The following is a 13,479-nucleotide window of genomic DNA, read 5'->3' on the forward strand; positions in this document are numbered from 1 at the left end:
TGACGCCTGAGGAGCTTTTTGAAAAATCCAGTTGAAAAGTTGACACGTTGATTTTGCAAGAGAAAATATACAATAACACTTTCTGCAAGTCAGAACAATTTTCTACTAACTATTTAAACGTTGTCATCACCAAAATTGTATAAACCAACAATATTCTCAAGTTCACAGCTTTGTGAACCCAATACAAAGTCTCATACACAGAAACACGTGGGTTGAAGGTATATTTATATGTTGGGGCCAAGCATAGCATGATACTTCAGCGGTGGCGATAATGGTCATGGAAGAAGGCCTTCATGAAATCATATCAATGCACCATGAACATGGAATGCAATAAAAGCAGGTCCTGACTAATGCTATAGTTTGCCCTTAATTTAATCAGTGTGCCACTGTGAACCAAATAAATAAAATAGAGGGTAGAACATTGGGGAAGCCATGAGGAGTGATGTGTGGGTGGCGAGGAAGTGGAAAGAAATGGCACATAATGAGGAGGCTAATGGGTGGAAGCAAAGGGGAGAATATGAGAAGCGAGAAAGGGACAACAGGGAAGATAAAAAAGGGAAGTAAACAAAGGAACATAATTGCATTAGTGGTAAAGCTTGAAGTCGCATGTAGAAGCAGAAACAATAAATGTATTCAAGAAAATAAAAGTGGAAAAATAGAGAGGCAAAGAAAAGGGTTGTCTAGGGAAGAGATAAGTTGATAAGGATGTCTCACAGAGAATACCATATAACAAGAGGAATTGAAGGCAAAGGGGAAGATGTTCAAAAAGGAAAAAAAAACAAGGCAGTAGATGGCAGAGAGGAAAGATGAGTGCACCGAGAGAGGAAGTAACATTTGTAGAGCAACAAATAGAAAGGCGAAATGCAGGAGGAAAAAGACAGAAGAGCAGCAGGCTAGAGGTGAAGAAGATGGTTCAACAACAAGAAAGGATGAAATGTGCTAGGGTTGGGACATGGTATGGAGGAAAGTGGGCTGACAAAAAGAACACAAACACTTGAGCACTAATGTCTCCTGGTTCGGCACTAGATTGGTTCCTGTCTGTAAATTCCAACTTTCATGACTATTTTAGGTTTTAATTCGAGGGTCTCTTGCACTTAGCTGTACACAGTAAGCTGTTTTTGCCTTCATTCAGTGGCTCACAATGGCCCTCTTACCGAGGAGCCTGCTTTCCATTTGCAAGAAGGAGATGCTCTGATCTGAGTGCTTTTGGCAGTGACAGAGCCGAGGCTGAAAGTGGACAGACAATAATAAGGCTAATAGAGAGCCCGCTAAAAGCCACATTGCGACACGTGTTCTGTGCGACAGCGGGCGAAGGCGCTGTGGTTTTACATCGTCTTTGCACACGGAATAATTAAATGTCACATGATGCACATTTTCATGTTGATGAACATCTTCCAATTATATGCACTGAATAAATCCGTTCATCCAGGCTTCCCCTTATAGAGATCTACTAAAAACATGTTTATGTTTTGGCATAGAGGCGCTTTCGTGCTACGCGAGGATAACTGCTGGAGTACTACATTCTATGGACCATAGAGGAGGCAATGGCTGCATTCATCAAACATCCTCGCTTTGCAAAAGAAGGCTTGGATTGCTCTGCCTGGACCTTGAAACAGCTATTTTGTTTAATGGTAGCATGGATCCTCTTGATGTAAGCACTGATTTACCCGGTGACACTTTTTGCCACTGATTGGCAATAACAATATGTGTAATAGGTGTCCTTTTTTCAGTCCTTCTTTCATTTCAATGACCATTGAACATGCAGCCGGAAATGTGATACCGCAGGGAACACCATCAGGTTGTGGAGCTCAGTGGTGCTCTACCAAAGTGGTGCTCTTGATGTTGACATAAAGACAGTTACTACTACTTCTGATCTGCAGTCAGCAAAGCCTATAGACCGTGTTCTATGCCTCTCCAAGGGTATTTAGACATTTCACGTCCACGACGATCATTTGGTGGGTGGCTCCAGAATATAAGCACAGAGATTTTTAATCTACTGGACCATCCCGTTTCCATCTCCGTGAGCATGTGCCCAGATCAAAGACACCAGGAAAGCACAGTGGCACAAGGCAGGTGAACACCAGGTAAGCACAGTGGCACTAGGCGGGTGATTGGGCTTGGAACTAGTAAGTAGAATCTTCCCCAATACAAGCTCAGACTGTTTGCCGCTGCCCCAATGTGGATTCTGTAACAATACCAACCCATTAAGGGATTCTGCTTCAATTTACACCATAAGCAAGTCATTTCTGAACCGTCCCATTACCCCTACTTTCTCTCTACTGTCAGCACTCCAACTCGCAATAATGCTTAGTCTCTTACCTGCACCACCGCAGAAGTGAAATGCTCCATGAGTGTGACGGGCTCACGACAATCTCAGTGACTTCTTGAATCGTTCCTACGACTACATCAGCAACCCCTCTTCTTGCGCCTGTCTGTTCAATGATAAAGCTAAGTTTGCACTGTTGCTGCTTATGTTACACCTGGCTATCAAAGAACTCTACTTCTTCAAACATGAGCACTTAAGTTACCGGCTAACATACATCATTTGTTGCGGTTGTGGACTCATACAGCGTACACGCGTGCTCAGAATTGCTCCCAGGGGCAATTACAGAGAGTCCCCCACTCTGTATTTCTCCCCACTTTGTACTCGTAGCTCTCAGCCAGGACGGCGGTATAACCGGTCTTGAGTGAAGCGTATTCTTGGCTCCACCATGAGGTCCCATATCCAGGACTCTCTACGCTAGCGGATCTCATCGTACTCCTGTTAAATTGCATGGACGGATTTGCAACCGGCTCAGAGATCTTAGACACCTCCTGGCTATACAACGGGGTCATTACAACGACTGCGTTGTTGCATCGCGTTCCATTATAATGCGAGTCGGAACAACAAAATGATGTAGGGGGGACGCTGGATTTTGGAATAGTATAATTTACTATTCCAACTCCAGTCTGTGCAATAGTAGGGAAGGTGTTGGATTTTAAATCTAACACCTTCTGACCCCTACAGCAGGCCGTTGTTCCAACTTGCGTTGTAATGACATGCGATGTAACAATACAGTCATTGTAATGACCACGTTGTAATGGCATGCATTGTGTCGCATGCGTGGTAAACGATGTTTACCATCCTGCCAGCAAAGTGGAAGAGGTTCAATTACACATTAACACTAATACTACTGGCCTTCAAACTGCAAGCTCAAATGTGAACTGTAGTGACCAGGGAGAGGCATTCATTGCTGTAGCTGTAAGGGTTTTGTGCAGTAAAATAACAGATGTCTTGGAGGCCAAACTATAGCTATTTTATGAACGGCTGGTGTTTATTGAGGAAGAACTTTGCAAGTTGAATTAAGCCCCATTACCTCGGACTTCATACTTCTCCATGCCCGCTTCCTCTGGTGCGGGTGTCATTTATTTCCCTAATTGATTGGTCAATGGTGCTGAGAGTACTGGTCAGGCACCTATTCACACCTCTAGTAGCACAGGGTATAGGTCAAAGATTTTGAGCAATCATGCCCCTCCAGGCAAAGAGCGGGTTGATTCCTGTATCAGGGGTGGGGGTAAAGGGGCTGGGTGGTTAGAGTAATGGAACATTCATTACTCCAGAAGTCATATCTCCCTACGGTAAACCTCTCTCCTGAGGCTTGCCCTTATGTGGTAGTATCAAATGTTCCCTGCTTTGCTCCTAACAATGTTGAATCCTTTGGACAACTAAAAAATAGGCTACTCCATTTGTTTTCATATTAACACATAATTTTCCTCATTCAGCAACATCAAATATTCTGATGATTTGTAGGGTGGGATGGTTGGATCCTTTAGAAAAGAGAACACTAGATGATTGTGTCATTGTTAACTAAGCTCTCTATCATTGCACAGAATCTTTTAACTGGTGGCTGCTTTGTGTTTCCCAAACGGCTATCATCCTCCTTCCTTTGAGTTATTTCTATTGATGCCTGCAGTCGGAACTTGCACTTTCAGTCCATCAAGCGAGGCTCTCGCCAAGCAGTTCAAGCACCAGTCGCCATTTGATGCCATTGACCCTAACTGATGTTGATTGACTGGATCATATTGCAGCAACAGGGTTTATTTTTCTCTCCATATTCCAGTCTCCAGCTGTTCAAATTTGGGTTTCCTCTGTTTGGTTAATGGATGGACTGGTTGTGAGTGTTTGAAAAGTTTCAACGCTCTGTCCATCATTTTATTTTGTGATGCTGGTATGTCCGCCCTAATTGGCAAAGGGTTTGCCCAGATGTGGGTCCATTGTTTGCTGCACCACTGGATTCAAGCTAGCCTGGCTGATGAGGGGTTATACCCCAAAACCGGTCCCAGGATGCTTGTTTCCAGTCCAGGAAAGACCTGGCTTGGTAGTTCGGACTAAACTGTTCCCATGGGGAGCAGGGTCAAGACTGATGTGACATTTTGAACCAAATAGTGATGAATTAAACCCAGAACTGTGACTGGGGGTGAGTGTTTTTTGAAAAGCTTCAACACTCTGTCCATCATTTTATTTTGAGGGGCTGCTAGAGATTGATCCCTAAATCTCAATTGTACACCAGCAGGCTTATTGTCACCCGCCCAGTGGCACATAGACACTCTGCAAACACCTTAGCTCCTATTAGCTGGAACATTGCTGGGATAAACCTGAAATTAGAAGAGCTAAAATGGGGTCAATTTATGGATTCTTCATGGGCTATATCCTTTTTCCTGAAACATGGGTGATTGACAGCGTTATCGGAAGTGGCTTTAAGAGCTATTGTGTTTCAGCTACTAGGTCACCTTAGGACAACCCTTGGGCTAGGTTGCTTATTTGGGTGAATATTATGCTGACCTGTTCAGTAGCTGCGCTACCTATTGCATCACTGGATATGCAAGGTTTAATCCTTACCCTCACAAAGGTAACCCCTTTCTTATTGATTAATATATGTAACCGGAGTTCTGGCAGGTGACCTAAATTTAACTTACAAGCCATATGGAATCTCCCAGGACTTGTGCCACAATGAAGATCTAGAATGATGCATTTCTGCATTAACATCTCCAATGAGTCACACCCTTGCAAGGGATGCCTTCCAAATGGTTGATCTTACTTTAGTGTTTGGCTTGCGGGACTCTAATGGCTGCTCATCATCTGATGTCTCTCTTACGCCAACCTTTAAAAGTGGGGCTGATTTCAGCAATATTGACTACATTATTTTAGATCATAGATTATGGTAGTTGATGGAGGACACAAATGTCCTAGAGAGGGAAGAGAGTGGCCATTATCATTTGATCCTAACTGTGAAGGACCTAATTCCTGTATACCACCACTTTTATCTCGGCCCCACTGCCAAAGTTTGGAGGCCACCAATACCTGTAGGAATGTGAGGTGAGAAGATGTGTGCTCTTTTCCTGAGGTGCTGACAAGTATGTAGGCTGATGTTCCTTCTCATATGGTGGTGATGCTTAATACCTGGGGAAATATTTATATGATTGTCGCTGAGCCTGCCAACTTGTTTTCTGGTCTTAAAAACCTGCTCATAAAGAGTTTTAGGAAGGTCTCTGAGAAGGCTAACCAGGCCGTGTGTTTCTCCCAACAGTCCGGATGGGCACATAACAGTCTCCTTAAAGCTATAAAAAAAAGCAATATGGCATGAGATTAAGAACTGTAGAGCAATATATTGGTTTTCCATAAGGCAAGCTAAGGCAAAACTGCAAAAGAACCAATGAGAAGGTCTTTCAGAAGCTTCTGCTAATAATGATGTGAGGAAATGTTGGCGGTTAGTGAGTCTAGATAGTGGAAATCAACCGAAGCTAGTAAAAACATCTATTCTACAAAGCGAATGGGCTTACATTTTGAGAACCTGTGTTCATACTCACAAGAAATGTACTCAATTCTTAAGAGTAGCGAGGAAGACTTTGTTTGTCTTCCTAAGCCTATATTTCCACCAGTTGTTTTTACCATAGCCCAGACAGCCGCAGCAGTCTCCTCAGAATCCAGGCAAGGCACTGGGCCTGGACAAGATCCTAGTGGATGTTTTTAAATCTGATCAAAGTATCTGAGTCCCCTACATTAATGCTATCTCTAATGTTCTCTTGACTGGTGCAACAATTTCTGCTTCGGGGAAGGTGGCAGAGATTGTTCCTGTTTTTAAAAAAGAAATCCCGAACATTTTGTCTAATTATCAACCAATTAGTCTCCTCAAAGACATACAAAAGATCATTTGCAGTCAGTTACTGGAGCGATTATTAGATTGAAGACAACCATATACTTTACCACATCCAAGCAGACTTTAGGGCAAAAACCAGCTCCCTCGAACAGCTCTACCGCTTTTTGATGACTGAGTGGAAAACTGTGGACGCTGGAAGAGGAGTCTTTTTTTGGTGTTTATTGGTCTACACTTTTTTGATCTGGTCCCCAGGAAGAACATCTTGAAGGTTCTTCACAGGCTGGGAATCCCTCGTAATCTGTTAAACTTCATTGTACGCCTTCATGAGGGGAACTTGGCCAGGGTTTCCTGTGGTGTGAATGGCGAAATAACCCTGGAAATTGCTATTGATAAGCATGTCTATCATGGCTGTGTCCTAAATCCCACTCTGTTCCTTTTGTATATTATTAATTTTGTGCAAACTTCCTGAGCAACTGTGCAAAAGATTTCCCTATGCTTGCAAGCCTTAAAATTCATCCCCTCTTCTTGGCCGAGGACAATCTTCTGCTTTCCAAAACTACAGCTGGGTTGCACACCACTGTTGACATATTCAATGTATTTTGGAAGTTTCAAGACCTTGAAATGAATGCATTAAAAACGAAGCAGATGATTTAAGGTAAGAGGGAGATGAGAACCATTAGCGTGGGACAGGACGTTCTGGAAAGGGTGAAGGAATTTGATTACCTGGGGATCCATCTGGCTAATTCAGCATCATGGGCCCCACAGATATTGAAAAGCTTACTCTTGCTAACACATAGAACTGCGGCCATTGTTAGAGTTTTTGCGAAGAGCCTACCTCTATCACGCTCACCATGGCTACTTTGTTAAAGCTAGATACTGGGAGAGAGCTAATGCCCAGAATGAATTGTCTAGTTCTACAAGCAGTGGAACATGGTTCTTTGTACTACATAAGATTGTGCCCAGGTCTGAGGATTTTTTTGCTTTATTCATCCAGCACGTGTACACTTGCTTTACTTACAGTTTAAGTACGGTATCTTGCCGACAGCTGTGTTTTTAGCAAAATGGCCTCTTCTACAAGCAAAGTCCACTTTGTGCCAGTCATGCATGTTATCTGTCGAGACAGAGCAACATCTGCTCTTTTTTGCCCATTCTAATCTGGTGGATTATCCATCTGTGTCGTCCGCTGGAGATGTTACCGCATAAATGAGTTCAGAATTTGTACAAGTGACTCTATCAGTGTGGTAGTAACCACAGTATCTAAATTCCTTGTTTCTGCATGGTCTACTAAACCTAAAATGGTTACTCAATTAACTATAACTATTTCAAACTAAGGGCTTTTATATGTACAAGTTTTAGCAATACGAAATGGTTTGCACAAATTGCACTTCGATGACTGTGACCAGTGTTCTGCCATCTTAATCATTTTAATTGATGTTTTACAACTTCATATTTATTTTATGATTGTAGGTTTTTTCTTTTACTTGTTTTAATACATAGTGTATAGTTTTTTATTTTATTTATTTCGGCATGTATTGATACATTTTTTGACAATGAATTATGATGTTCGATCTGTCAATAAACTTGACTTGACAGAGGTGGTCATCAGAACTGTTTGTAATGCACCACAGCTGGCCCCAAGTATGGGATTATATGGGCTGATTGTCAAACTTTATTTTGTAGTAGTTAAAGTAGCACTCCAGTAGTACTGCATACTTACTACTACTTACTAATTTCCATAGGTAGATTTCAACCTTTGTGGTGGAGATTTCCACTAACAGATGATAGCATATCAATAGTAACTTTACCCTTGTAAATTCAGTCTTAGGAGGCTTCCCTTTCTCTTTGAGAGGATGGAAACATGTAAGTTTACACCGAGATGTAAGTTTCTATTCAGAAATTATGAATTGGTAAGCAGGTGGTGATTAACACCTAGGTGTTAAAGTAGAGCTACATGCGAGTATATCAACTCATATAAATTAACTTTTGTAAATTGTGCCCATCATGCTCTATGTGTTCTCCAGAACTGGACAAAGTACATCAGAAGTAAGATTAACCCTGGGCAAAGCACTACGCTACGCTCACGTAGTTTGCGAAGTTTGCGCAACTTTGCACTACGCGAACTGCACGTAGCACAGTGCAAACATGAGTAGCGTAGCGTAGTGCAACGGTCATTTTTTGCTTGCTCGCGGTCCTCAACGCTAAGTTGGTGACCGCGAGCAAGCAAAATGACATTCTCGCGAGACTTTTTCCTTGTTCGCGATCAGCAACATCAAGTTGCTGATCGCAAGCATGGAAAATAAACCTTCTGGCGAGATTCTCAATGCGGGGAGGTCAGGTTTCTCATTTCGAGTGGTCACTCATGCTCACGACCGCTCACGATGAGAAACTACCAGTCCGCGTTGAGAAAGCTGCAGCTCGAGTAAAAATCTACTCAAGCGGCAGAAAAGAACAGCTCGCACTGTGTATGATGCTGTTTTCAATGACTGCACAGTGCCAGATGCTTGTCCGCACTGTGCAATCATTGAAAATGACATCTTGCACAGTGCGAACATGCTACTACGCAGTTCGCGTAGTGCTATGCGTAGCTCGCGTAATGCGAAGTGCATTTTGCGTACCTACGCGTAGCGCTACTTCGCGAACTACGCCCACCCCTAAATTAAGCAGAACTGAAAAAATCCATAGGAGTCCTTCATAAGTGGACACATGAGGGACCAAGAACTAGACACAACAATAATCTAGATACGGTCTTACTGTTAATGTGTTCTTTTCACACATGCTGCTTAGACTACATTTTTTTGTCAGTGACATCTCTTCCTCTGCACCCATTCATTCCTCTTACTTTCTGCATGGTCTTGTCACATTTATTTCCTGGTTTCAGTGGACTCTTGCACTGCTTATGTCCATTTAGTAGTACCTGCTCTTTCTGTCTTACTGAAGCTTGAGATACTCTATCACTATACAAAACTGGAACATTTAGCATTGCCAATGCATGTTAACTCAGTCAAGGGAACATTTGACTGTGGGCTGGCTAACATTCTGTTCGAGGCATGTGGGCTGCTAAATTCATATCTTAGCATTAGATCGCCGCCTAGTGTTGGGTCCGGATGATCGCACATTGTTGTCCTGGAAGAGTCTTCGAAGTATCCTGAGATAGGTGGCTCCTCCCCTGGACTACAGTGCGCATGGGCATCGGCTCCATCCCCAGATTGTTTTTTTCCGCCATTGGGTTCGGATGCGGTCTCGACGTCTCTCTGTCGGAACCGAGAAAAACTAACTTTTTACGGCCAAAAGGCCTTGTATTCTTTGCATATTCTATGTGTGCTGCCTTTCTCTGCACGCATCTTTCATTCACTGCTGAGTTGGACTTAATAGCAACTGGGTGTAGTCAAAGGTGAACTGCAGGCAGTACTGACATATTTAACATATCTTATTTCCAGTTTCCAAACAGGTGTCACTGATGCGTCAGTATCTGTGTGATCGCTCCACCCAAGGACTCATGTAATCAGTCACTTATTTTTCAGGTTGTGAAAAACCCTCATTATAGTGGTAGGATGTCTCCTGAATTCTAATATATATCAAGCTTCTCTGGATCCTGATGACATCAGGACATCACTATTGAGAGTAAGACATTCCCCACATCACCTTGGCATTCACTCTAATGCTATATTTCTCTTTTGTCAAAACCATAGGTGAGTTTGGAGAGGTCTGCAGTGGGCGCCTGAAGCTTCCAAGCAAGCGTGAGATCTTTGTGGCTATCAAGAGTCTAAAGGCCGGATACTCAGAGAAGCAGAGGAGAGACTTTTTGGGAGAAGCCAGTATAATGGGGCAGTTTGACCATCCGAACATAATCCGCTTGGAGGGAGTCGTTACCAAATGTAGGTTCTTTCCTCATTCTCATTTATCTTTTGTGACTTGTTAAAAGCATTAATGGCCCTCTAATGAGGGACCTGCGATCAATATAGCATCATGAAACATTTTACTATCATCACCACACAGTACAACTATGCTAAGAGAAAGAAAAGCAGTGCTCTTAAACCATCATCTCAACCAGCTACTTTGTGAGTAAAAATTGGGATACCACCATCCTACTACATGTCTGCCGTTACTCAACCTATTTACTCTCTTACGGCATTACTTTTGCTCTATTCTAAATTACATCATGACGCTAGTGCATCGCTTTTCTGATAGATTGTCACTTCAATTTCAAGTGGGAAGTCAACTGTATCACAAATTCACACTATTATCAGTACACAGTGCCACTTGTGACTATAGCATGATTCCATGACATGGCTGTTTTACTGCACCACTACTTGTCCACACCACTACATTCCTTATTCGCTACATTATAGCTGCACTACTTCACTAAACGATTAATACATTGTGGCACAACTATTAGTTGTATCCATAAAACCTACAGAAAATTTCCTCCACAGTATCTCTTCTCTACATCATCTACGTCATTACTTCACTATTCGCCTATGTGAGTTTTTAACTATATGCATTCAGTACCACACCAGTTCAATATAAATGCATTGTGACTTTCTATAACTCTCATCATACTGCTTCTTCATTGCACTACTCCAGGATAACGTAACTTCTATGTAATGACTCCACTATACAGACAATTAATTCATTATTTACATACTTGACGTTACTAACGTTGTACACTCTTCTCCTTATCTTTTCTCCAAGAACATCAATACTACATTAAATTACTACACAGCCACATGCATGCAGCCTTATACAATCAGTCTAATGCACTACGACACCAATCCCCCTCTATATATTTACACTAATAACAAATTTACAACATTGCTGCTTCTGTTAAGGCAGGATTGTGAGTCGGACAAAATTAGGCCCTGCACCCCCCTTCTCCTCACCCAAACCCCTTCCAATTCTTCATCCCCACAAGTTACTGAAACCAAGCTCATCCGTTATTTAAGCTGGTCAGTGGGGAGGAAATACTCCCCATTCTGATATTTTAAAGGATCACATGTGGAAATTGATGTTTGTACATAAGTGTTTTTATTCAAAAGGCAGCGGAGAGCTGTACAGGGTCACTGCATGTTCTTGCAGCATTTCTCAAGATGTTTCTTGTGGAATTCAGAATTTTCAGGAGCTGTGACTTCAAGTGAAACACCACAACATGTAATTCTGATGGGGCTGGTAAACCTGCATTATTGACCCCATTCAGATAATCCAGGGCACCAGTAAACAGGCTTTAAGTATTGAGGGACAATTCACATGTCCTGCTTTTACTGGGGTGGGGGGGGGGAATGCCTGAGATATGTATGTATGTGGTGATGTTGAAGTGCAAACATAGTCATGGCAACTGTCAAGCATAAAATTAATAAGTAAAGGAAAAACGTAGTTGGTTTGTGGACCAATAATACAATGTGATGCAGTCTTCTTTAAAGAGTTGAGTTCTCAGCTCTTTCCGAAATTGAAACAGCATTGAAGCAGTCATGATGGATATAGGGACATTGTTCTAGATCCCGGGTACCCACATGGAGAAGTCTGTGCCCTGTTTTCTTTCTTTTTTACACTTCTTAGTCTGCAGTCTGATGATGTCCTAGCTGTGGGCATGCCAGGAGCCCAAAGCCACTAGCGATGGTGAGCTTGGCTGCAGAGTAAGCGGGGTGCTGATTGTGGTGACTTTGGAAATTATGCAGCTGGGTTTGAGAGCTGTGAGACCGTGCAGTAACAGTTACCACCAAATTCGCCAACAATTGGGTCAATAGTAAATGGGGCCCAAAAGGTTACGGTGACTTTAGGATTTTCTTTCAACGTTTCCAGTTCAACTCCTGGCTTTGCATGCTGGTGCCTCTTTTAAATTGATGGTCAGCACCATTAAGATGTTCACATTTTATTTTTGTGTGCTCTCTGATTGATTACACTCACTCCACTCATCATGATTCCACTACAACACAAGTAATTTACAAAACTGCATCACCGCTGCAATAAATTCAAAGCTCTATTAAAAAAAATGTCCACCACATCCCAGGTAAGGTACACAACTCCATTACTTTTCCATGACAGCTTCAACTTTTCCACTACTGTATCACAGCATCACAACAAACCCACAAAACTGGTATGTATGGTTCTCACTGCACTGTTACCATGCTACAGTTCACTCTCTGCACTCAATTCCATAACTTGTTTACTTTTGACGTAACTATAATGCTATATCTTTGCAGTAATAAATTCATATTTCAGTGGTCTACTGCATTGTGTTCCACTTTTCAGCTTTCACTACAGCATTTTTCTTTTAACCCCTTGCGTGCTTCTGTCAGCCAACGGCCCTCGCACGCACCACCTTCGTAATGTTGCGCACGTTCGTTGGCCGACGCGGCCCCGCCCACTCATTAAACCCACCGCACCGCAGCGGAATTGCCGCAGCGGTAAACGGGTTAAATCACAACTCCAAAACATAAGACCATCATCACGATAATGGTATTTCAATATCACTACTCCACTATAGAGGGTCTCCACTATAATACAGAAAGTTTATTCCACTACATTACTACAACATTACCCAATTAAAACTGTATGGTTACTCCCTTTAATTAAAACTTCACTTTATTACAGCTTTTGTGTAAATATTCAGTACTTTTATACCACCACTAAAACGTATTGTTATTCTACTAGTGAAGTATTCTGCATAGGACTATCATTGCTTTATTGGCAATCACTTCATACAACATAAATTTGCCTTCTATTTATTTAGGCTCAGTTAATTTGACCTGTCTTTTACTTTAACTAACCTTAACTTAAACTTAACTCATTTGACGTTATAAGTCTAGCCATAACCAATTAGGGTATAAGAGTGATGCAAAAGAAAGGTTAGATGAAGTAAGAGTCGACTGGTAATGGCCATGGTGGTAGAATAAATGGAAGACTGCATGGAAAGGCATAGACAGACAGATACATAGGATGGCTAGATAGATAGATAGACAGACAGACAGACAGACAGACAGACATAGATAGATAGATAGATAGATAGATAGATAGATAGATAGATAGATAGATAGATAGATAGATAGATAGATAGATAGATAGATAGATAGATAGATAGATAGATAGATAGATAGTTAGTTAGATCCTTTCTACAACCAATATTAGGACACCTCAGAAAGAGAGGTCTTTTTTAAATAAATGTATTCTCCCTATCAATCGAATTGTTTCTACCCAACGAACCACCCTTCTGAGTTACTTGACATTGGTAAACTAAATTATACATGTTTATCCTCCAGGCCAGTTCGTTTGAAAGTTAAAAGTACACTGAGACTGGTAGAAACCGTGGTTGTAAATAACTGGGCTTTTGTGCTTGTTTACTGCACGT

The 13,479-nt window shown here is 41.9% G+C and overlaps 1 protein-coding gene across 2 annotated transcripts in view; it reads left to right on the plus strand.

Moving 5' to 3' along the window:
• LOC144791256 (ephrin type-A receptor 3-like) overlaps nucleotides 1-13,479 on the plus strand; it is a 508,479-nt gene that overhangs the window by 415,688 nt on the left and 79,312 nt on the right. For both annotated transcript variants that reach the window (XM_078665908.1, XM_078665909.1), the window contains exon 11: nucleotides 9,827-10,012. In XM_078665908.1, coding sequence (XP_078522034.1) covers nucleotides 9,827-10,012 — 186 coding nt within the window. The remainder of the gene's footprint in view (nucleotides 1-9,826; nucleotides 10,013-13,479) is intronic.

This window comes from Lissotriton helveticus, chromosome 11, assembly GCF_964261635.1.
Source record: "Lissotriton helveticus chromosome 11, aLisHel1.1, whole genome shotgun sequence".
Lineage (NCBI taxonomy): Eukaryota > Metazoa > Chordata > Amphibia > Caudata > Salamandridae > Lissotriton > Lissotriton helveticus.